Source organism: Ambystoma mexicanum, chromosome 12 (assembly GCF_040938575.1).
Source record: "Ambystoma mexicanum isolate Mex_15411 chromosome 12, UKY_AmexF1_1, whole genome shotgun sequence".
Taxonomy (NCBI): Eukaryota; Metazoa; Chordata; class Amphibia; order Caudata; family Ambystomatidae; genus Ambystoma; species Ambystoma mexicanum.
In genome coordinates this window covers 1,166,479,090-1,166,504,053 of record NC_090936.1, presented here as the reverse complement: position 1 = coordinate 1,166,504,053, position 24,964 = coordinate 1,166,479,090, and the positions used below count along the sequence as shown (strand labels likewise).

The following is a 24,964-nucleotide window of genomic DNA, read 5'->3' as shown; positions in this document are numbered from 1 at the left end:
TTGAGACCATTGCTCATGGTGTAAGCATTCAAAAATGTCATGGTGTCAATATCCTTTCTCGTCAATCACCATCTACAGCACGATGCACGCCTTCTGATTGCATCCTACAACAGTGTGCATACCTTCACTTCATCTAATTTAACACTATGCATGCCTTCCCATCACCACCTGCAACAGTGTGCATACCTTTACTTCACCATGTCACTATGCATACCTCCTCATCACCACCTACAACAGCATGCATACCTTCACTTCACCACACACAACACTTTACATGACTGCCCATCACCCCTATAATAATGTGCATACCTTTAATTTACCACATAGAACACTATGCATGCTTACTCATCACCAGGTACAACATTGCCTATTCCTTCCTATCACCGCATACAACATTTGCATGCATTCTCTACACCACCTACAACACTGTGCATGCCTTCTTATGATCCTGTACGACACTATGCATGCCTTCTCATCACCACCTACAACAATGTGAATACTTACACGTCACCACAAACACTCTGAATGCTTTATCACCGCGAGCAACACTGCACACGCCTTCTCATCACAACCATCTGCATACCTTCACTTTATCTCATTTAACACAATGCATGCCTTCCCATCACCACCGGCAACAACTCTCTACAGACCTCAAAGATGCTCCAGGCAGCTCCACATTTTCTCCAGTTTTAGGCTTTTTGAATCCGGTTTGTAAGGGAGCAGGTGAAAGTCAGAGACCCCCTTGTGCAGCCACTGATTTGCTCCAGTGCAAACCTTTGTGAATTGTGGTCTCTGTATTTTTCCAAACAGGCGGTGATCCTACGGAAATGTTGCACAAGGGTTATTTACCTGTGCCCTTGTTTTCTAAACATCCAGACACCTCCTATAATGTAACTGGCGCAGTCACTGTTTCAAATGATGGCAGAACCAACATTAAACATGTGGCCCCGAAATCCCAGTGCACGTTGATGATTCTGCCAAAATGCTCACATGACATGGCTCTTGAAATTACTTTTCCTATCTCTGTTCCAGTCGCGACAGATAGCTGCAGAACACATGCTTATTCTGACATCAGGATGATTTTCAGAATTGTGCATCGCTAAAAGCACACTTGGAGAGGGTTATTTAGTGTTTGTGGTGAAGTGCCTCTGCTGGCCTGACAAGAACATGGAATTACTGCATTTTACCGCTCCGTGTTCTAGCTTCGCTGTCTATGAGTTTGATTACGGAACAAGGGAAGACGTGGAATTCTGAGCACGGCAGATTTCTGTGAGCTGCTGGAGGGCCACGGTGGAGGCAAAGAGTGGTCATGGAACGCTGGCCCATGTCTTTGACAGAAGCAGTGGGCATTAGCGTACACAGGGTAGGCCTAAGTGGGCAAGGCCCACCCACAACCTGTAAATGGCAACTCAGCAGCACTCTGTGGGCATTTACAGATGTTAATGTCACTGCGGTGGGCCCAACTACATTAGCTTCAGGCCCCCCTTGTTGGAAAATCCTGACTACGCCTGATTGGCGAGGACCCAGAGAGCAGAGCTGCCTAGCTGCTTCCAGAGGACCCAGAGAGGCAATGCCGTCCGACTATTACCAAGATGCAGAGCTGCCTAGCTGCTTCCAGAGGACCCAGAGAGGCAATGCCGTCCGAGTATTACCAAGATGCAGAGCTGCCTAGCTGCTTCCAGAGGACCCAGAGAGGCAATGCTGTCCGACTATTACCAAGATGCAGAGCTGCCTAGCTGCTTCAGAGGACCCAGAGAGGCAATGCCGTCCGACTATTACCAAGATGCAGAGCTGCCTAGCTGCTTCCAGAGGACCCAGAGAGGCAATGCCGTCCGAGTATTACCAAGATGCAGAGCTGCCTAGCTGCTTCCAGAGGACCCAGAGAGGCAATGCTGTCCGACTATTACCAAGATGCAGAGCTGCCTAGCTGCTTCAGAGGACCCAGAGAGGCAATGCCGTCCGAGTATTACAAGATGCAGAGCTGCCTAGCTGCTTCCAGAGGACCCAGAGAGGCAATGCCGTCCGAATATTACCAAGATGCAGAGCTGCCTAGCTGCTTCCAGAGGACCCAGAGAGGCAATGCCGTCCGACTATTACCAAGATGCAGAGCTGCCTAGCTGCTTCCAGAGGACCCAGAGAGGCAATGCCGTCCGAGTATTACCAAGATGCAGAGCTGCCTAGCTGCTTCCAGAGGACCCAGAGAGGCAATGCCGTCCGACTATTACCAAGATGCAGAGCTGCCTAGCTGCTTCAGAGGACCCAGAGAGGCAATGCCGTCCGAGTATTACCAAGATGCAGAGCTGCCTAGCTGCTTCCAGAGGACCCAGAGAGGCAATGCTGTCTGACTATTACCAAGATGCAGAGCTGCCTAGCTGCTTCCATGGGGAGAGAGATGTTGGCACAGATAGCAAAGTGGCACAGAAGGGTCCACGAGAAAGCCAGTGCAGCGAGGAGTGGGCACACCAAGTCCTTCCACTGGAAAAAGTGGAAAGGACTCAGAGACCCGTGAGTGAACACCAAAAAATAGAGCAATTGGCGAAACAAACCGATAGGAGATTCCGAGACTGGGAGAAGATGCGGAGGAGCAGGGGCAGTCAACCCAGGGCTGAATTTCAGTGCTGGGTAGCTTCACATGAGACGCACTGCACTGTGGGAATTGTGGTCTGAACTTTCACATACCTCGTGAGAAATCATTGATTGGGGCAATCTGGCATGCAGGGAATTGAAGTCCAAGTTCCCAGGAAACGTTGACAAAGAGACTGAAAGAACTTTGGCCAGTGAACAGGCACAGTTGCAAGACTCAAAGCACCAGACAAAACCTTGAAATAAAATCAGTAAACATTAAGTGCGATCTAATGTAATCTGGTTTTTGAGAAACCCCACACAATAGAACGCTACATGATTTAGGATCTTTGTTTTTCTGGCAGCCATATTCATGTTTGGAAAGGTTACTTAAAGTCTCTATATACATACATTTTGAGTAAACATCTAGCTTGTTAAATGAAGACATGACCATTAGAAGGCAAGCGCAGTTCCTTTAACGCGTCCTTACGCACCTGCACAATTACTTAAGTTAGCAGTGTGTGTCTATTGGGCTCACTACTAGAGTGCCGGTATAGAAAAATGCTGGTAATTCCAGCTCTGGCCTTTTTTCTGCCCCGCCACACTGAAGTTTACGGTGATGGCCACGGATCTCCCGGCAGGCCTGAGCTGCCGGTGTTCAGGCCCCTACCGGCATATACATGCCTGAATCACCGGCACCAGTACTAACGGTGGGATGGGAACTTACTGTCCCTCTGCCGCCCGTAATATCTCGGGAATACCAAGAGTGTCAGGCGGCAGCGACGGTAAAGGTAGTTTCCCGCTGGAATTACCGGCGGGATCCCGGGAAACTCTCAATGAGGCCCATCTTTTAGGAATACCCCGCTGTTGATTGGAGTGTCCACGGTGGAGTTGGCGTGAGGCACTCACCCATCACACCTTTTATATCATGTTATGAAGAGGACTGGAACTTGGTCAAAACTGGGGATTTTTTCAGTGAAAATATTCTTCATATGGACTATTGGGTGGTGATCATTTTGAACAAAACCAAAATATATGTTGCAAAAAGTATATGGCGATGACAATGTATCCACAACTTCTAAATGGAAACAGGTGACACAGACAGGTCTGTATGAAGTGATGCAACTGCACATGGTTGGTAACAATAATTATAGCGCTTCATGTCAGATTCCTCCAGCTTTCAAGCTCTGGAACTTCGGGTAGTATTGCTATCCTATTTTAAAAGGTACTTGATTTCCATACCTCGGGGAGGAGAAAAGGCTAAAATGGCCCTTTTGCAGCTGGGTCCCCACTGAAGTGCAGGCTGCCCTCATATCGGAGACCAACGCTTTACCGGTGTAGCTATCCACCCGGTCCATAATAAGGGAACCGACAGAGGAATTTAAAATTCACGGAATAAGCGAACCACCCACGGGAATTAACCTTTGTGGGTCGTGTAGAGCCAAGATTTCAGCTCCCCAGATCATTTGCACCCTACATATCAGCCTTGCTTTCCCTAAGCAACTTCAGTGGTGAGAGAGCACCACTTCAGTGTCGATGAACTAAAGGTGAACGTTCGCTGACTATGAGCTATCCTCTGCAAAACAAATGTCTCGCAACTGACTGGCTCCCTAATCCGTGCGCATGTGCCCTTGGCCAGCTTCCCTCTGGGTGGCGCTCCGAGTGGCCTTAGCAGCAAACGGACCATTTCCACCTCCTCAAGCATTCATAAGGTGCAAGCCACATTAGTAACCTGCATTTGCCTTTTCTCTTTCTAAGGCTAACTCACACTAACTAGTCTTGATATTCTGGTGCTACTCTAGTAACCTCATCTCCACTATGAGTGGGTAACTGTCGGTGCCAGAAATGGAAAATATTTACTGGGGTATCCCCCCCCCCTTTGCACACGGGGGGGGGAAAAGTGGGCTCTGAGGTGTAGGCGTGGTGTGGGCATGACTGGGGGGTGGTGCTAAATGTCAAATGATGTGCATGCCCTGAATATAGGATTCTGACTGCTTTGCATAAAAAGAAGTGCATTTTGGGAACATAAGAATGATCACATTTTGGCAACATAAGGACAACCAATTTATCAAACATGTCTGTGCTAGTAATTCAAACATTCGTTTCTTCTGAGCATGCAATGCACACTGGGTATGGTGCTCATGTCCTCTGTCAGAAAAGTCACCCCGACAGTAAAATGTGTGCAAAGCATGAGACATGTATACAGCTTTGGACATATTTTATTGTTTAAGTTTGGGCTGTTAAACAAAAGGCGACTTTATTTTGGATGCATTCTGTGAAAACGAGCACTGACTCCTATCTACACGGCAAGACAGTTTTTGCTGGAGCGCAGCTCAGTCTCGTTCTGCCCCAATTGATCCCCTGCTAGGATTTTTATCTGAGGATACAGGCAAAGGGCCACGTCAGCCATTTAGCTCGTTTCTGAGGCTTAACAGAAGAATGGGAATCCTACTTTGCTTTACTCTGGAAAAGTTGCACTGGGGCTTATGTTTCTTTTCTCTTGCAAAGGATTCTGGGATTGCATTGCGTTAATTTCGCAATGCAATATGCCCTTTTGTAAATCGCTTGTTTCAAGGAATTTAGCATGAGTTTGGGCTGTTGAGCAAAGGAAGACTTTAAGATGCAGTCTGTAAAGTCATGGCACATCACAGACTCAGGGCACCAGGGCTCAAGTCCTAAAAAATAAAGTGGGGGGACTCAGACAGATGTCATGATTGAAATATTCCAATTGTATTCAATTTGTCTATCCCAAATTAAAAAAGTGCACAGGCAAATAAGCATTTGTCTAAAATATGTTTTAATAGCATTGCTGGCCAAGTATAAAAGGGATGCACCGTTTATATTTAAATATCTGTAACAAAACATGTTTTTTGGTAGAATGTAAATATGAAACATTTCCTTAGCTGCTGCTAAATGTTTGCTGTAGCCTCGTGGCTAAGTCAGCCTAACAGCCGAACGACCAGTGTCCAAAGCCCGGCTGCAGCACTGCCAGCACATTTTTCTTAAATTCCTTTAAAAAACACAGGGGGATGGCATCCGGCCTCTAAAAGAAATGGGTGGATGCTGTCCACCAGGGTGTACCGTGAGGGGCCAGAAATCTGTGGCGGACAACTTTGTGAAGGTTTTTCAAAAGATGGCATTTTATTAACTCAAAAGGTTGGATAAAAGCCTCACTATCCCTACCCTGAAGAGGATTTCCCTGCCTAAAATAAACTAAAGAAAACACTCTTCACAAAAGGTATATGTCCCTCACACTTATACATATGGTAGATCAAAAAGGTAATGCATGGCAGTTCAAAGGCAACAAACATGTAACATTTAAGTCCACATGATAATAGTCTCTCCTTATAATCTGGGTGAATTTCCCTTCCCCAGATTCAAACAGGATTCTGTTCCACAGTTCGAAAAGCAAAAAGGAAATCCTGTTCTGTAACAAAAGTTCCAACACCGTTCTTGTGGATCCAATTTGACAACACAAAGTTCCAACACTTTGGAATTGTTCAACTAAATTTCTTTCTTTTCCACTTGTAATAATAAAACTCAAAAACAATCTTCTTCACATAAACCAAGAATATTTTCTTAGGTCAACAGTATTAACATGAATTGTCTTTGTCAGGATGCTTCTGCAACAACATTTTAGTTTTGAGGATATAGAACACTTCTGCAGCAGTTTTATGTACAGTTCTTGCTTCAGCAATGAAAGTGTGTCAATATAATTGGTCAACACCACTTCTCAGCACTTGATCTACTTCCACCTGTTTTATTCCCATGCGAGGCCTACTACTTCAAAGTTCGCTGTTCGGGTATACTCTCCTGCCCGAACAGTAGTTCAAAAACAATAAGTGCCTCTGTGGTTAAGGTCAGTTTATAAGAACTTCATAGTGCTTCTTACTTTACAACATCAAGCTTTTAGCAATTTCTAATGCAAGGCAAGATTCACATTGGTTCTCTTTAGTACACTTTCGTGATTTTCAAACCTCTGTTCACACAGACATACGCAACTGCTTTCCAATATAAAAGCACCTGCATCGAGCACGCAACCGGTCACAGAGCGCTCTGGTATTTCAATCACTTGTTGAACTCCCCGGGTAAGGCTTGCACGTCCATTTCCCTCGCTGCTCACATGTCCTTCTCTTCAGCGGCTCCTCACGATCCGGCAATCTGCTTGTTTCAGCCTGCCGCTGCCCACACTACTTACACACTGAGCTTCCTTTGCTCTGTAGGCTCTCTGGTGCTCACCTGCCACCATAGTTAGCTTTGGGGAAAGAAAATCTTTCAAACTTTCGCTTCCCTGTGCTCAGCCTCTGCAAAACTGTTCTCCAGGGGGCAAGCTTCCCTCTCTCACGCTTCCCGCTGCATGACCTCTTCAATTAGGGCTTCTGGAGGCAAACACCCTCTGCAGGACCGGCTACTGCTTGCTACTCGATAGTAGTCCCAGCCTCTTCTTCCTCCTTCAGTATCTGCTTCTGCTGCAACGTGGATAGAGTTCACAAATCCTCCAACTGGGACTGCTGCTCTGCTTCTTCTCGCTAATGGCTTGCACCGGAGGGGGCCTTTTAATCCTCCCAGTCTCCCTCAAGTGTGTGTCATATCCAAATAAGCTGCAGTTTGCAGTTGTGTTCCTCTTCAGCCCTCTTCTTCATCCCAGCACTTCGGGAATTATGGGATTTGAAGTTCCTGATGCAAAAATCTGTTTTTCCGATTTCTTCTATTTTGCAATAGGCCATTCGAAGTTTGGTGTCTCGGGTAAAGTTGTACAAGGTGGTTTCCCATTCCTCCTGTCCCCCTCCAATCTCATGTGATCCTCCCGCAGAACACCACCCCCAGCGTCATGGTCTGCCTTTCCCATGCCACATGAGAAGGGTCCCAGGCCAGGATTTCTGAGGGAATCATCTCTGATACATCACAGTACCCTCCACTTGAGCCCTGCATGGCAGTCAGGGGCAGAGAGCTTCCTCAACTTGGGGGGCGTTCATGCCTCGTGTCTACATGGAACAGCGCTCCGACAAGACAGTTTTTGCCGGAGCACAGCTGTCTTGTTCCGACCCAATTCCCCTGGTGACTGTACAAACCTAATAATTTGCCCTTTAAAGATTTTGGGGAGACCTGCTGGTTTTGCACCTATTAGGCAGCCAGCGTATTGCACCTGGCTTTGCCACTGTGTGTGCCCAAATCTAGGTTGGGTTTGAAAGGGTGTTTTGCAATTACTCGTGGCAACGGGACCGCTTGTTGTTTTGCACAGTATTGTTTAAGGTAATAAGTTGTTTTGCAATTCATAGTGTGATGAGGTGTGTTCCCAGTGACACTAAAATGTTACCCCTTTGCCCCCTTCAGAGATCAGAGCCCAGGTGGTGGAGCAGCAGAAATGCCTGGAGCAACAGACCGAGATGCGCGTGCAGCTCCTGCAGGACCTCCAGGATTTCTTCCGGAAAAAGGCTGAAATTGAGACTGAATATTCGCGGAACCTCGAAAAACTGGCGGAGAGATTCATGGCAAAAACACGAAGCACAAAGGACCACCAGCAATACAAGTAAGCAGTTCTCAGCCACAAACATGTTTGTTCATGGGTGTGTACTGCTTCACCGGTCGAGAGCTGCAATAATGTGATCAGGTGGAGACAGAGCTTAGCAGGTAAATATTTGCTTGCAATGCTGCTTTACTCTAGGGAGGCGAATGATGGCAGCACCACGCAAGATATTGAAAGCAGGTGAGGTCTTTGAACTTGTCAACACATTCCGGTTGCCTGGCAAGTTCATTAACCAGCGCCCTCAGGTTTCCCAGTTCCAATGCGTGAGAAAGCCATCCAGTCCCATTTTCTCCCCTTCGAATTCTGGGATTTGTAGTGCTACATTTAAAATGAAAGCGACACAACTACAAGTCACAGACATCTAAGGAAAACATGGGACTGGATTGCTTTCTCAAGGGTGGCACTGGGAAATGTGAGCTGTATGTAATCGTTTGCAGTGGCACCTGGCAAAGACGACACACACTTTTCTCACTGTGATTTTTCTTGTCTTGGTTCTAGTATCTAACAAGTAATTTGTGAACTTGCTGCTGCTACTCACTCTCCATCCATCATTGCTTTCTAGTATGCATCAGGGACGTCATTTGGAGGACCCCAGGGGTCGCAAGTGCGACCCGTGGGGGTCACAGTTGCAACCCCTGGGATTCCCTTGCAAACCCAACTTTAAATTTTAAAAAAAGTTAATACTTTACATTTTTTTTGCCCCCAAAAAACGGGTGCTCCTGGTATGACAGACCAGCCTGTGGGGCAGGGAGACCCACTACACCAGATCTGGTGGGTCCCTGGCCCAGCCCTCACCCATAAGGGTGAAGGCTGAGCCGGGGAGGCAGTCAGTAGGGATTGGAGCTGACCGTGACATGTGGCACATGGCACATGTCACATGCCATGTTCAGCTCCAACCCCTTCTCCCTTGGCTTCCTAGCAGCTCCCTGGTTCTTGTTTGTGAGCATCACAGAGGAGCCAAGGGGGCCTGGAAGGACCGAAGCTGCAAGAAAAAGGTAATTTTGTAATATAATGGGTGTTTTGCATGTGTGAAGTGCATCCCAGATGTGTGTATGTGAATAGTGGGTGAATGAGAACTGATGTGATGTGTGTTTTTGAATGTTCTGAGTGGGTGGGTGCCTTTGTAGAGAATGCAATGAGTGGATGTAAGAGGTGTGAGTTACTGGTGGGTGAATGAGAAGTGATATGATATGTGTTTTTGAATGTTCTGGGTGTGTGGCCTTTGTCTGTGTGCGCTACCTGTGTAGAAAATACAAGGGGTGGGGTAGGAAAAGGTGTATGATTGAGTGACTGGTGGGTGAATGGGTATGAATGTGATGGCGTGTTTTTTAATGTTCTGGGTCGGTGGGTGGATGTGTGCCTGTTTAGAGAATGCAATGAGTCCATGTAAGAGAAGGTGTGAGTGAGTGACTGGTGGGTGAATGAGCATACATGTGGTAGCGTGCATTTGAAGGTTCAGGGTGGGGTTTGGTGTGTGCCTGTGTGGTGAATCCAGTGTGAGCGAGTGCAAGAGGAGATGTATGGGTGAGTGACTGGTGGGTGAAAGGGGATGCATGTGTGTGTAAGGCCCTGCGAGACTGGGGATCAATGGAGCATTTTTGCCACATTCTTTATTGACTTTGCATGTTTTACTGGTATTTTTAGGCAAAGGCAAGTTCATGTGTGCCATTCCCTGGCAAGAGTGGCATTTTGGTGCAGTCTGTCTAGCCACTGCTTACTGTGGCATGACATTCATTACTCGGCATCTTTAAAAAAGCAAGCATGATAAGTAGTGTTACCTGGCTAGAGTGATGTTTTGGCGTAGCGCCCTGTATGTTCTTCACTGTAGCATGACATTTTATTAACTGAGCATCTATGATGAATAAAGCAAGATAAGTGTTCTTATGGGTCTGGACTGGCTTACATTGGAACCAGTTGACAGGTTTTCCTATTGTGCCATGTCACTTTTAACGGGAGTATGTACTTGCATAGGAGTACTGGAATATATTGGCAGAGCCATTTCTGTGCCCATTGCCAGTAATGATACTATAGAAAAACGCCTTAAAGCGAACATGAGTATGTGCTTATATGGGAATGCTAGCATATGTTGGTGGAGCCAGCATGGAAATGTACTGGGTCTGACAAAGGGGTAGTGTGCAGTGCACACATGAGTGAGAAGCAACTCATGGGTGTTTTCAATTTTAAATAACTGTGATGTGAATTTATTTGCAGCAATGATATTACATTAAATGGTGTTTTTTTTAATAAAGTCCTCTGACACTCAATATTATGCTAAAATAAAAAACACTATGCGGGGGTCATGGGTAGGTATTATACTCCTGCAAAGATAACATTATCAGCTGCACTCCCCTGTATGCACGCAGACCAGTCTAATAGGTTTCTTCTATCGTAGTGGTAGCTGAATCATATATACATTTGTTGGTACTAAATCCTGGTCAATGATTTAATTTTCAGGCCTTGCTCAGGCAGCATTTTTCTCCTGGTTAAACAGCAGCGCACGCCTCCACCGGTCAGTGCTTTTTTGGCTTGTTTAACACAGCAACGCCACAGATAACACATACTGCTGTGTCCATTGATCTATCGATGTTTCATACACTAGCTGTAGCCTGCGTTACAGATTTCGGTTACCCTGTTAGAAATACTGCATTATGTATGTTTTACATATAGACCGCACGTCGAATCTTGAAAATGGCATTCCCCAAATGTGTAATCGTGGACAAATCATGTTCCCTCTGTGCCTCGGTTCTTATATCTGGGTGAAATGAGAGCACCTAGAAACACGGGTGCTAGATACAATCTAAAAAATCTGAAGGTCATTTGCCATCACTTCCTGTGATGTCATTTGGGGGTGGGTCAAATTACATCACTTCCTGTGATGTCATCAGGGGGCAAGGGTCGTATGATGTCACTTCTGCTACACCTGGCATTTTGGTGAAATGACGTCTCTGGTATGCGTGTAGTTTGCATTCGTTCCTCACTGTGCTCCTAAGATAATCGTAAAGTTATCATGACCGATTCCTCCAGCTTCTAACTACTGTGCCAGTAGGTGCATTTATTGCCCAAGTTAATCATTCTCAATGTATCGAGCTCTGAAGTATGAAGGGCTGAGTCAGCCCCGATGGGATTTGAACCTCTGTCTTGCAGGCTGACTACCGATGTTTACTTCTAACTTGCCAGACTTTCTTGCTTAGCTGATCGACAAAACGTCAAGCTCTAAAGGTTATTGGAGTGGGAGATTGTTGGGTTGAATGCCTGTGCCATCTAAAGGTCTACATATTAACTTCCCAAAATGCTCTTTATTATGCAAAACAGCAAAAAAATCTCATTGCTTATATTGGTGCCACTTCACGTTATCTTTGGAGTTCTCCTAATCAAAACGCACATGCACTGTGTTAAGCAATCACTTTTATATTCCAATACACAACATGCATTGTTTAAACAGCTGCAGAAATTGGGGTTTTCCCCTTCAGCAAAGTAAAGTTTATAAATGATGCATCATTTTACGATATTAAACGTGTGCCTATGCTTAAGTCAAGCAGAGAGTTCTGTATTGACGCTAAAATGATATTCAGAAGCAAGCACTAATTTCCCTCCCCACATTTCAGAGGTTTGTGGCAGCCCAAAAGGTGCAAGCATGAAATAGATCACAGAGAAGTAAAAATGGCAAAGAGTAAATCTGAATGCGCAAGTACATCAAAAAACCTGTGAAAGGAAACCCAGAGCCATAGAAGAGTGAGAACAAAAACTGTGTGCCAAAGGTACACACTGTTTCACAGCTGTAAAGGTGGCCCGTAAAGATATCCATTCAGCCATCTTTACAGAAGCTGCTCCGTGCTAAGCAGGCACATGGCATTGCTGGGTTTATCATGTGTCTTTGATGACATTCTGCTACACGCAGGAGAACCAACTGCCAAGTATGTCACACAATGCATAACTGTGATGCTTTTAAGTAATCTTTACATTAATTACATTTTAAATACAAGGTAGGACTTTTACTGTGAAACAGTACTTCGAATGACAGCAAGACATCTATATCTATACCCACACATCTCAAAATGTTCCTATGTATTGTACAGTCCAACCAACTCTACAAACATTTTAAATGATCTGTAACACAAGCTGGAAAACCCATACCCTAAATTGCACCCACAAAGGTCATATTGTGCTGGAACACCCGATCCATTACTCAATTTTACTCTTGGAATGTTGAGTATTTTGAACAATTGCACAAACAGCAATGATGTAAACAGTGTGTACCACTTCATTGTTCTGAAAGATGCCTGCATTGTGCAGCTACGAGTAATGCTGTTGCTTCCCACACATGAATGTTCAGGGTCACCCTTATCCATTACTCCACCATGAGAATGCACAGCCACAGATTCCAAGAACCTTCTCCACCTGCCTTTACTCTACTGAGATGTTTATGCCCGGGCAGAGTTTACAAATTTCACTTGTGATTTTGATATATTTTAATGGCGTTCCAGCCCAAGGGATTGGAGGTACATTGGCTGCAGCAGGTAACTTGCCTTATTTCCATGTTGCCCCCTAACACCCCAGGTGTAACCATGAGAAGGGGTTGAGTTATTTTTATTCAACATGTTTATACGATGTGCTTGTACCACTTGCACATATTTTACATGTTACTTCACCATTTGACAGGACCGGATGTAGAAATGTAGTGGCATTAACATTACAGACCAGTCTAGGTGCTTCTCATAGAGTGACAGCAGGCAATTTGTAAGAGAAACCAGATATTCGCATTGAAACCAAAATTCCTCATTCCAACCTTCTCTCACTTGTGTCCAGTTGGCAGACCGCTTAAGATTGTTTTTGGACTTAACCAAAAGTAGACAATTAGCCGTAACAATTACCTCTAGTGCACTCAACTGTAGAACACACTGCCTTCTCCAAATCGTGGGCCGCAGGTATCGAAAAACAATCTTTGTACTAACATAACATAGAAGATGACAGGCTTCAATTAATAAAGAGGAAGCAACAACTTTCTAATGCCTGCAACCTTAATAATGTCCTTGTAATGTTATGGAGCAAAAATGGTGGAAAAAATAGTGGCCTGCGTTTATAGCCTGGACAGCGCGGACAGAGTTTGTAGAAGGGGCTGAATCTGGTGATGGTGCAGCGTCTGGCAGAGGTGGAATAAAGTGGGGGGAATAAAGTGGGATGCATGTACTTAGGTGGACCATGTGCCGTAGAAAGCCTAAATACACCACTGTGTGCAGGTGATAATAAGGTCAGTGCTTTGCGGTGTGCAGTCATAATGTCGACTGCAAAAATTCGAAAACAATAATATGGATCTCCACTCCCACTCACTTCGACCACTGCTGCTAGCATTCTAGAGCTGATGGCTCGGATTTGAGATTTTCACAAGAAACAAAAATGAAATGGCGACAAACTCCCTTAAAATCAATTACCCCATTTGGTTTTCAAAATCACAGTTACCTACAAAAAAGAGGATCTAACGTTGTTAGTGTAGATGGGAGGGCAACGGAAGTGAATTGTATGGAGGCGTTATGGGTTGTGCCCACTCCCCATTGAAAGAAGAAGTAATGTGCTGATGTTAAGCTTACAGAACAAGGGAGCATTAGCTTCTTGTGTTTTATTTTACTTTCTTCCTGCTTGTTCGTACGCATGTAACTGTTCTGAAATCTGTTTGCCTGTGAAACTGTGGGTTGCATTTAAAGGCCCCAAACAGAAGTCCCTTCAACAGGAAAAGCATGATTTTAAACACTGAAACAAAAACGGCCTGGCCTTTGTTTTTGTTTATCAAGTAAAATTAAAGAGCCATGTGGAAATGGCCCTACCTGTCATTATCAATGGATAAGCAGCATTTTAATTTACAAAAGAAAGAGGAATCAAAGATCCCCGTCACATAGAAAACAGGATTTTTAAACATTGACAAAAAACTGCTTGCACAGGTGTGTGGAAATAAAAGCAGTATTGAAAAGTGAACAAGTATCACTGCTCTCAGAAAAATGTCAGGAAAACAATACATGATGTGCGGGTTGACAAAAAGCAATGTATATTATGTTTCACCCACAAACCTCCAGTGACAGTTGAAGAGCCGCTTTGTCTTCATGAAAACAAGTCCGCCCTAGGCAGACCCTTTTGCTGGCTGTGGGCAAACTCTCACAAGGACATCTCCCACTCCCAGCCTGGAAGTCACATCGCCCATTTCATTACCAATTGCAATAAAAAGCCCTTCTAAAGGTGTCAACATTCAGTGTTCTCCAGACCTGCTTGCTCTCAAAGCACTGGCTTCAAGAAAAGTTACTCTTCGCTGGAGCATGACTAACGTGTGAAAATGGGGCACCAACTTCAAAGAGCAAGTTTCCAACACAAAGGACACTGATAAAAAAAAAATCTGGGTACAGGCTGACCCAGTGAAAACAAATGGCCGGACGGCAGGAGAAGGGCCATTTGTTTCACATGAAGATTCACAATTAATTAAAAGGACTATTATCATTTAGGCCTTTTTCTCAGCCATCATAAGGCGGATGGATTTCATTTGTGTACCATTTTCTTATGTTATTTCCAGGCGATTTTTGGGATATCAAATTCATCTACCTGTGACTCGGGGAACTGTAACGGCCAATGAAACTAGGTTTCTGGCTGATCTGAACATGTTCTAAATGTGAGAGTTGGTGAGCGGGTGGAAAATGAAATTAGGGATATGCTTAATAATTTACATATTCAAAACTGTTGTGCTTTTTATGGAAATGGCAGATAGGTGCCACATGGCCGTGTTACATGGTACGGATTTGGTGGGTGGCTTATCTAATTCTCCATGAGTAGCTGAATCAGAAAATATGTTTAGTATGGCAGTTTCTAGTAAAATTATGATGTTGTGATACATGACTAGTTTTTGCCAAAAAGTTGAAAGGAGAACAAAGGACGATTAAAAATGGGAATTGCCATATGTTGCTCCAGACCCCTATCCCAATCCTGACTTGGAGGCTGGGTTTGGGAGGAGAAATCAGGGTAACTGTCCAATCCTAGTGGCAAGGATTATTGCAGGGTACTTCCCCAAGATTGTAAAATTGGTGGTATCATCGCTGCTATATAAGGGGGACTGCACTAGGACAGACGAAAAAAGCTTGACAGACCGGAAACAGACCATCAGGAAGGCTGCTGAAACTGACCATCTGACAGCTGTAAGGAGACAACAGAGGAGCTTGCTGAGAGTGCATCTGGATGGAGCTGTCTATCTCTAGGAAGGCCTCAAAGCTGACTGGGTCCTATTGTGGAGAGCGGAAGGCCATCTTTGAGAGTGGAGTGACCAGACCCCTGCCCTATCTTTCCATAGTGTTCTGAATGCAGCTTGCTTTCCTGAACCTTAAATAGAGGCTTGCTATGTAAGTAGAACTGAGCCCTGGGATACCAAAATGCAGGGGAGTCTGGTTGCCTTGAATCCTTTCCCTTTATAGTGGGTGGGGAGGGGGGCAAAACTGAGTCGATCCTTAGCCTATTTAAACAAAAATATTAATTTAATTAATTCCCCATTTGACAGAACACTACGCAGTGAATTTTGTTAACAAAGCTCACTTCCCAGTGTCTGCTGAAAATGATAACTTATAATTTAATTAGGTAATCCTTGTTATCCTGCTGGTCCCGACTTTGTTAAGGGAGAGGGGCGTCTTTGTTCTCAAATCAGTTCAACCTTTCTATCCAGCTTTCCCAACACAGGCCTTTCAGTAAGGGGGGTCTGAAATCCCAAATTCCCCAAAGCATTCCAATTTTTCTGTCTGAATTCCCAACATAGACCAAAGCATTTGAAAAACGAACCACTAAAACACCCTGTGTTTATTTTAAATCAAAAGTGTGGGCGAAATCATAATTGCCATAGGTATCATTACCAATCCTGAAATCCTACTGCCGGGATAGGACTTAGGGGGCTGGCTGGGCCCTAGTACGCAACCCGGAGGTCAGGCATGTGGGCTGTTTAAGATAGTGCTAGTACAGGAATCTCGAGGAGGTCAGGCATGTGGGCTGTTTAAGATAGTGCTAGTACAGGAATCTCGAGGAGGTCAGGCATGTGGGCTGTTTAAGATAGTGCTAGTACAGGAATCTCGAGGAGGTCAGGCATGTGGGCTGTTTAAGATAGTGCTAGTACAGGAATCTCGAGGAGGTCAGGCATGTGGGCTGTTTAAGATAGTGCTAGTACAGGAATCTCGAGGAGGTCAGGCATGTGGGCTGTTTAAGATGGTGCTAGTACAGGAATCTCGAGGAGGTCAGGCATGTGGGCTGTTTAAGATGGTGCTAGTACAGGAATCTCGAGGAGGTCAGGCATGTGGGCTGTTTAAGATGGTGCTAGTACAGGAATCTCGAGGAGGTCAGGCATGTGGGCTGTTTAAGATGGTGCTAGTACAGGAATCTCGAGGAGGTCAGGCATGTGGGCTGTTTAAGATGGTGCTAGTACAGGAATCTCGAGGAGGTCAGGCATGTGGGCTGTTTAAGATAGTGCTAGTACAGGAATCTCGAGGAGGTCAGGCATGTGGGCTGTTTAAGATAGTGCTAGTACAGGAATCTCGAGGAGGTCAGGCATGTGGGCTGTTTAAGATAGTGCTAGTACAGGAATCTCGAGGAGGTCAGGCATGTGGGCTGTTTAAGATAGTGCTAGTACAGGAATCTCGAGGAGGTCAGGCATGTGGGCTGTTTAAGATAGTGCTAGTACAGGAATCTCGAGGAGGTCAGGCATGTGGGCTGTTTAAGATAGTGCTAGTACAGGAATCTCGAGGAGGTCAGGCATGTGGGCTGTTTAAGATAGTGCTAGTACAGGAATCTCGATGTGTGTCCAGCTAGACCAAATGTTTACGTAGGTTGTCGCTGTATACTAAAGCCTGGGGTGTTGAGGCACGTAAGGAGTTTCAGTGCAGATGGCTATGCGAGCTGCTAGATGGCAATTGTCGTAGCCATTGCTGCATTCTAGAGTGCAGGGATGGAGGCCGTGCCTGCGGCATGTGCCCACAGATGTGGTGCAGATTATACATACCTTCGACTCGGAAGGATTTTGTCTGCGGTGTCGATTTTCTTAGGTGTCTCATTGCTGTGGCGGCAGACTGGTCGTTGGGGTGCACCTTCTGGTGGGCTTAGTATAGGACAGCATTCTACCTTTGGGCGGGCCTGGCTGATGGAATTCTCGAGTACAATAGGTAAATGCATTAAATAGATCTTGCCACCTTTGGCCTGAGATCAATGGTGTGGTTTCCCGTCCTCCAAAGAAAGAACCAGAGGGCGCATTTCCTTTCTACCCCTAGTGAAGCCTATGAGTAGAGCGCTGTGGGTGCCTGGGAAGGTGTAGGTGGGCCATCCAGCTGAATGTGTGACCACACCTGTCCCCCATTCAACTGGTCCCATTATGGTTGTAGCCTTTAGCGCTCTGTCTGGACAAGGTCTTAAGTGTCTCAACAATGTATATTAGCATACCTGCTTAGTAGAGAGTGTGTTGGGCAAGTACCACATTTCTGTGAGGGGCTGTGCTACAATCGTATAAGATGCATTGGCAAAGCATTTGGCTTTTCTGTATCCATGGGAAATACATTTTCCAGGCACAGCCCTAATGACAGCACCTGGACATAAGTTGGCATCAGCTGGCACATGGTGTGTGTATACGTGGGCATATTGTGTGAGTGCCTTTCTAATTTCTATTCAATAGACTGAATCATTGGCTTCGACAATGATTGGTTTTAACAGGAATTCAGTGCAAGGAACAAAGGCAAAGGCATTCATAGTTGCTGAAGGCATACTTGGCTAATACATTTCTATTGCAGCAGGCGCTGGTCTCAAGCGGCTGCTGAGCCATTACCTTTTATAAGACTGCTTAGAAGTAACACTGCATCTGCATAAAGGCAGAGAGCTAGCGCAAGGAGTTACCCAATGGGAGAAGTGCTTTAGGCTGGGTGGGGCAGTTAGTGGGTGGGAACAGCCGCAGGGACTGCCATGGCCATGGGCAATCAATAAGTGTGTATAAAGCCAAACACCCCCATGGGCAGTGTGACCCCTCCTGGCATATCATCTCGCACATATCTAAGCTTCAAAATATTTGTGTTATATGGGCAGCACTTAAATCACCACCTAATCGCCAAAACAAAAAATTAATTCAAATATGCATTTGGAACAGGGGGACCCGACATCTCGGCTTTGCAGGGACTGTCTCGGAATTGTGCCTTTTCTTCCCCCTGTACCGAGTTTTAAAATGTCTTTTTTTAGAAACCCTGTCCCACTTTTGGGCAAAGGGAGGGGGACAACTTAATCTGCCAACAATTATAAACTATATAAACATCATAACGCCAAAATGTTGCCATCTCGGGATGGGCTCGAACCACAACCTTCCATGTCCCAGCGCCAGTGCTGGAAATAATGTGGGATGGGGGCACAGGGGCGAGGAGGGGGCCGGGGTTTGCTTTGAGGGAGACGTGCCTTTGAGGTGTTAGTGGCGTTAGGCCCTCTTATCGCACAGCGGTTTTGGCACCGGCCATTTTGGCGCAACACTTTGGCCGCAGGTCCGTATTAGGCGTGACTTGTTGGGCGCAGCCAGCATGGCACAGCGGCCTATCCACGCCTAATAAACTATTACGCACTAAGTAAACCATGTGTGCATGGAGCGTTCACTTTCAGGACAGCTAAATTCAAAACACAAGGAAATAAGAAATAAATAATGAAAAATCAGCACTTTAAAATCCTTCTGTTGTCGCATTGAGGACAGCCATCTGGTTGAGGCAAGACACTTCAGGTGTGATATTCATCAGCCACAACGGGAGATGTGACAGTTGAGCCGATATTGGAACAGGATCTCAAAAAAACACCTTCTGGGGGCCTCCCTTTAGAAATAAGGCCACCCATACACAGCACGACAGATTTTAAAAAAAGTCTCTCACCTCAGACGAGACCTTCAAATCCCTGTTAACTGAACACTGCGCTACGGCGTGGCAAGTGGGGTGGGGAACAGAAATGTCCCCTTGAGGTCTATGAAACTGACTTCCCCCAATATGGCTGCTCTGGTTGCCATCAGAGCTTCGCCCGGCGTGTTCAGTTCCTTCAGTCATTGCAAACTTCAGAGCGCACGCGCTTCCCGTTACCAGACATAGGGCCTCATCACGACTTCGGCGGTAACCCTTAAATCCGGCGGTAGCGCTATTACCGCCGGATTTAAGGGTCAGGGCTTCGGCGGGAAATCCGCCGGCGGTATTAGCGCGAAGATTCCCCATTGAGCCCAATGGGGGATGGGGCATTCCCGAATGGGCTCAGTGGGGAATGGGGAGTTACATTACCGCCGAACTCGTGATCCGGCGCTATTAGCGCCGGGGAGTTTGGCGGTAGGGCTAATACCACCCGCTCTAATACCGTTACCGCCCAAGTCGTGATGAAGCCCATAGGGTTACAATGATCCTTTCCCAAATCGTACCTGCCATTTTCTTTATCAATTATAATGGAATCTGGCAAGCCACAGATTGTTTAATAATGAAAACGTCTAACACAACTGGGATGGCTTGTGAAATTTCCACCGATTTTAAAATTCCATATTTGTAAGACCCATTCAAACCTTTCACTCTGAATGTAGCAAGTTTCCTAAAACTTAATTATTGACGCCCCCAAATGCCATTCCTTGAAATGTAAAACCTTCCTGTCAAACCACGAATCCTGTCATTAATAACTCGGATAAAACATACACATTATCGGAAAGGTTTCTTTGACAGGCAGCAGAGGCAAGAGAATTGGCGACATTTTAATTGTTTACATTCACCGAACACAAAATGGCGGAACTCTTCCTCAGATGTGCATTTTATTCAGCGCATTTAAATGACCCCGTCTGCCACAGACGAAAATAGTTTTCACCTAGATCGGCTGTCTCACTGTGTGTAATTAATTATCACATCACTTTTAGCTTAAAAACCTTAATGAAAACATTGTTGAAATCATTCAATTAATTAGCACTTCCATTTCCACAGTAGCGAGCATTTAAAATTAGTAAAGCTCAATGTATTTATTTATTTCATTTGTATAGCGCGCAGACAAACCCTTAGGCATCAGGGCACTGTGAGTCCGGTTACATGTAGCCCGAAGGCGAAGAAAAACATCAAGGCAACACTGTTGCAGACATATCCAGTGTTAATTGAACAGCCATGTTTTGAGGGCTTTGTGGAAGACCCAGAAAGAATCTGCTGCTCTAAGAGCATGTGGGAGGGAGTTCCATTGTTTCGCTGCGATGACTGTAAAACTGGCGCCACCTGCTTTGGCGCGTTTGAAATTGGGTTGCACCAGCCTATTGGTGTAAGGGGATCTGGTGGGCCTGGTCTTTTGGGGCTTGGTGATTGTTTGCGATAGGTAAGGGGGCGGATTTGGAGATGCATTTGGGGGTAATCAGCGTTTTGAATGAGATTCTTTCACTGATAAGGAGCCAGTGAACTGCTCTGCGGGCCATTGAGATGTGTTCTGAGCTAGAAATATTGAGTGCTGCACGTGAGGCGTTGTTCTGGACCGTTTGGAGTTTCTTTAGATTGCAATATGAGGTGCTGGCAAATAGTACACGGCCGTAATCTAGCCTAGCACCCACCACTGCGCGGGTGATAGTTACACAGTTGTACGTGCGTGGTGAGGTAGGATCTGGTAACATTAATACGTTTAGTAGGGTAAGCTGCCGCAGAACAGATGGCGCTGACTTGGCGGGTCGTGGATAGAGTGTCATTGAGATAGACTGCCAACGTTTTCATGAATGAGGAGACTGGGATCACAGAGCCATCAATGTTGAAGGTTGAGTACTTGAGGTCTCATTTTTTTAGTACGCAGGAGGGGCCAGTGATGAGAAGTTCTGTTTTCTCGTTGTTGAGACAGTCCATGGGTGGCCATCCAGGCTTGGATGGTGGCGTACGTGGAGCTCAGAGTAGCAGCATCATTGAGGTAGGAGCTGGTGAGAGGAAGGAGAATCTGCGTGTCATCCGCATAATTGGTGTAGGTGATGCCGAGGGAGTGTAGGTGGTCAAAAAGGGGCTTTGTGAATATGTTATAGAACGTGGATGAGACACACAAGCCTTGGGGGACTCCGCAGTTGATAGAGGAAGGCGACACGCACGCATTCTCTGAGAAGACTTTCATTACTCTTCCTTCAAGGAAGGAGGCGATCCAGGAGGCTGCTTCCTTGGAGAAGGAGGCTGAGGATGTTAGATGGTAACATAGTATGTTATGATCGACTAGGTCGAAGGCCGCGGATAGGTTTAAGAGAAGAAGCATGGGAAGCTTCCCTTTGTCTCTGATCTTATCCTTCTGAATTTTCAGGTCTAGGAGCGCCGATTCTGTACCGTGCCCTGGACGGAAGCCTGATTGTCGCATTCCAAGGATTTGGTAAGACTCGAGATGGCGTTGTATTTGAATATATGCCGCTCTATTGAGAATCTTGAGGAGGAAGGGTACTGTGGTAATGAGGCGGTAGTTGGCAGAGATGGTATTTTTATTTTTTTTATTTTTTTTAGAAGTGGGAGGACCCAAGCTTCCCTGAGGTATGGGGGATCCAATCCGGTGGAGAAAGAGGCATTAATGAAGGCTGTGATATTGTTTGGACCCAAAGAGATCCTATAAATGCCCTTTGCTGGTTCATTTAATCGTAAACCTCATGTCTACATATCTCTCCGCTGCCTTTCACTTACAACATGTTGAGTCATGTTCCATTTTTGGGCCCTTAACTGTTTAACAGCATCCTCGAAAATTGACTGGATGGCTTTCTCACACATGAAATTGGGAAACCTGAACACTATACATACACAGAATAACACATATTTCTGCCTCTTATAGAGACACAATATTTATTTTTCTCAATTGCTTTTGTATTGCACCCCCTAAAATGTTAAAACCAACCAATCACTGCTCCTCAAATTCATTGCAATTGAATGTGTTGTGCACCGCAGTCACATGTGTACGAATGTTCCTCATAACATGTGAAAACATGGTACCTATTTAACATCGCCGTGAGATCGTTGTATCGTTGTTTCCAACTATCCGCCACTTTCTCCACATATTTTAGGTCTTGAATTTCTTTGTGAGACGGATCGTACACACTATCTACACCCCTCACCATGCACGCATACCTGCCTAGTCTCCAGGTTTATCCTGAATACTCCAGGCTTTTACTCTCTTCTCCAGGTCTTTCGGGGGAGAGCATGGAGTCTCTGGTATTTCCAGCCCTTCCAGTAACTCTTCCCACACCTCGATGTGATTGGCTGCAAACAGACTGTTAATAGCCAATCGCATCGAGGTATGGGCACATGAGCGTAAATCTCGCTCAGATTGGAGTCATTTGACGTTGATTTTTGTTTTAAAAGAATGTGGGTGGTGATTGTGGCGAAATCTCAGTGAAAAGGGGGCAGGGTGTCCAATGACGACATCCTCTGGGTTGTTCTTTAGCAAATGTAGGCAGGCATGCATGTATGACATACTGCATACATCTTTATTCAAAATCAGAGATTATGAATTTTTGAGTGCTCACCGAATTGGTGAGTTCTTTGCACCATTTAATTTACAATAGCTGTAAATATTACATTTGGTGTTTTAATAAAACACCCCATTGGATGCTGGCCAATCGTAGAACTTTGGATTAACTCTACAAAATGTATTGCAACAGGCATGGAAATTGCAATAATTGTGTTTCATGAGTACTCTTGTGTCTCTGTCTTTGGAAGCTGAATTGCCTCTATCCAACAATATACCAAGTCCATGGTATTGGTTACATGTACCTTGGAAGGATGAGAGGCTAAATAGAGTTGCTGGGATATGAAATGTGGCCTTATTTTATACAGATGTCCGCAGTGGATGGATTAAACCACTGAGTTACTTGACAGATATACAAGAATGTCCGACAACAGTGGTCTTCCAACTTTGTCTCTCCAAATGGTATGGACTACAAATCCCATCCAACTGTGCAAGCAAATTCAATGGTGAGGGATCATGGGAGGCGTAGTTTAAAACAATTGGAGATGCAGACTGCAAACCCTTGTTCTACAATATACAAGACTTTGGTAATGATATCGATCATATTGTTTACCTTATGCGATCAAAGTTAGAGCATGCTCCCCCGTATTGGGTGTCAAACATATTTTCACTGGTTTAGTGTGAAGACATTTTGAATTTGACTCGTCCTATTTTTGCATGCATTTTTGACAACTAGCCTATCATTTCAAGAATTGCTTTCATCTTATTGAACGTGGCGGGGTAATTGGTATTCATGGCTCGTTTGTCCTTCACAGGAAAGACCAGAATCTCTTGTCGCCGGTGAACTGCTGGTACCTGCTTTTGAACCAGGTCAGAAGGGAAAGCAAGGACCACGCGACTCTGAGCGACATCTACTTGAACAACGTCATCATGCGCTTCATGCAGATCAGCGAGGACTCCACCAGAATGTTCAAGAAGGTAAGGCGTCTGATTAAACAGCGAAAGAGGACTTGAACTAATGTGCCTTAAAGGAACATGTATCCTCCTGTGCTCAAGAGGAGATGGGTTCCTTTCTGCCGTGAACTAAGATGGTTGGATTGGTGTCACAAAGTCACTATATATAGAAAAAGATTCAAATGGCTTATTGCTTTTAAAGGGTAGTAGGCATGCATTAGTAGTTAGTGTGGATTATGTTCACAGTCTGCCAGTGCAAGTCAGGAGGTTATTGGCACCAAGAGGGTGTGTGAATGGCAGATGTTCTGCTATACACATTGTATATTATGTAGCATACCTTGTGCATGTGTTAATGCTATCCTTCTCCTTCTAAAGTGTAATGGTAAAAGGTCATTGCATGCTGTCAATCATTGTACGCTAGCCACAGTGCACCAGACCCGTTTTATTGGTTTTAATTATCATGAGACAAGTAGTGAACCAGATGCCACTGAGTGCCAGGTTCAGAGTGCTCTTGAAGGTTGGGGGACGGATAGAGTCAAGGTCATGAATGAGGAGTCCTCATGGACGTACCGCAGGCCAATCGCCAAAGCCTGGCTGTAACAGGTAAGTCTTCACCTGTGATCTGATCTTGAGACTATGTGGTTCAAGGCGTAGGGGATGGGGCAGAAGAGCCCTAGTAGCAAAGCAATCTACCATGAGAATCCACTGCGTTGCTGGGTAGCAATCAAGTTGTGGGTCCTGGGTCTCATACATCTCAATGGTGGAGTGCCATAGCCCAATACCGCTCTCTAAGGCTTTATGAAGCAGGCAGAGTGCTTTGAACTCTAATATTGCTTTTTGTGAGTGAGCATTTTACACCTTCTAATGATCCACCTTTACCCCTTTCCAACTTGCACTTCATCACAGGCTCAAGAATCCTATTGATCTAATCCCAATATATCAGTGCTATTGACCAGGTGTTCTGCAATCCTACAATACCATAAGCAAGCTAAATTATAATGCATGTGACTGCTTGTATTAGTGAGGGATGGCCCTTTGCTGCGGTTTTAGGAGGAGTTTTGCCTGTAGATTATCAGGCCTTGCCTAGGCTCTGGTGAGCGGAGAGGATGTTGTATTTGGACTGCAGATACTCAGGTTGCACACTTCCCTCCCACTGAGTGTTGTATTTCCTTGATGGTCTGCCTGAAAGCACTGTCCTATAAACCTATTTACTTTCATGTTCTATTGTGCTAGTTAGCCTTCTAATGCATATGGTCAGAGCTTTCTGCTGTTCACTTGTTGGTGAGATCCGTACACAATCATAATAAAAGGTGCATAATGTTTAAAAGTGTGATAACAAATTTATAATGTCACAATTTAGAAGTTTGACCAAATTAACTTATTTTTATTACGCATGGTTGAATGATTGAGGTATAGCATATACGCTATAGGACTACGATTTAGTGAAAAAGATGATTTGTAAATATCCTACCAATAATCCATTTTTTT

General features: G+C 45.1%; 1 protein-coding gene across 3 annotated transcripts in view; it reads left to right on the top strand.

The window, feature by feature from the left end:
- Positions 1 to 24,964, top strand: part of SRGAP1 (SLIT-ROBO Rho GTPase activating protein 1) — a 640,444-nt gene that overhangs the window by 278,559 nt on the left and 336,921 nt on the right. For 2 of the 3 annotated variants that reach the window (XR_011281914.1, XM_069629793.1), the window contains exons 2-4: positions 7,897 to 8,092; positions 21,377 to 21,442; positions 23,338 to 23,500. Coding sequence is in view for 2 of the 3 variants with exons in the window: in XM_069629793.1 (XP_069485894.1) it covers positions 7,897 to 8,092; positions 21,377 to 21,442; positions 23,338 to 23,500 (425 nt within the window). In the remaining variant the exon portion in view is untranslated. The remainder of the gene's footprint in view (positions 1 to 7,896; positions 8,093 to 21,376; positions 21,443 to 23,337; positions 23,501 to 24,964) is intronic. The other variant, XM_069629794.1, reaches the window with a different exon arrangement.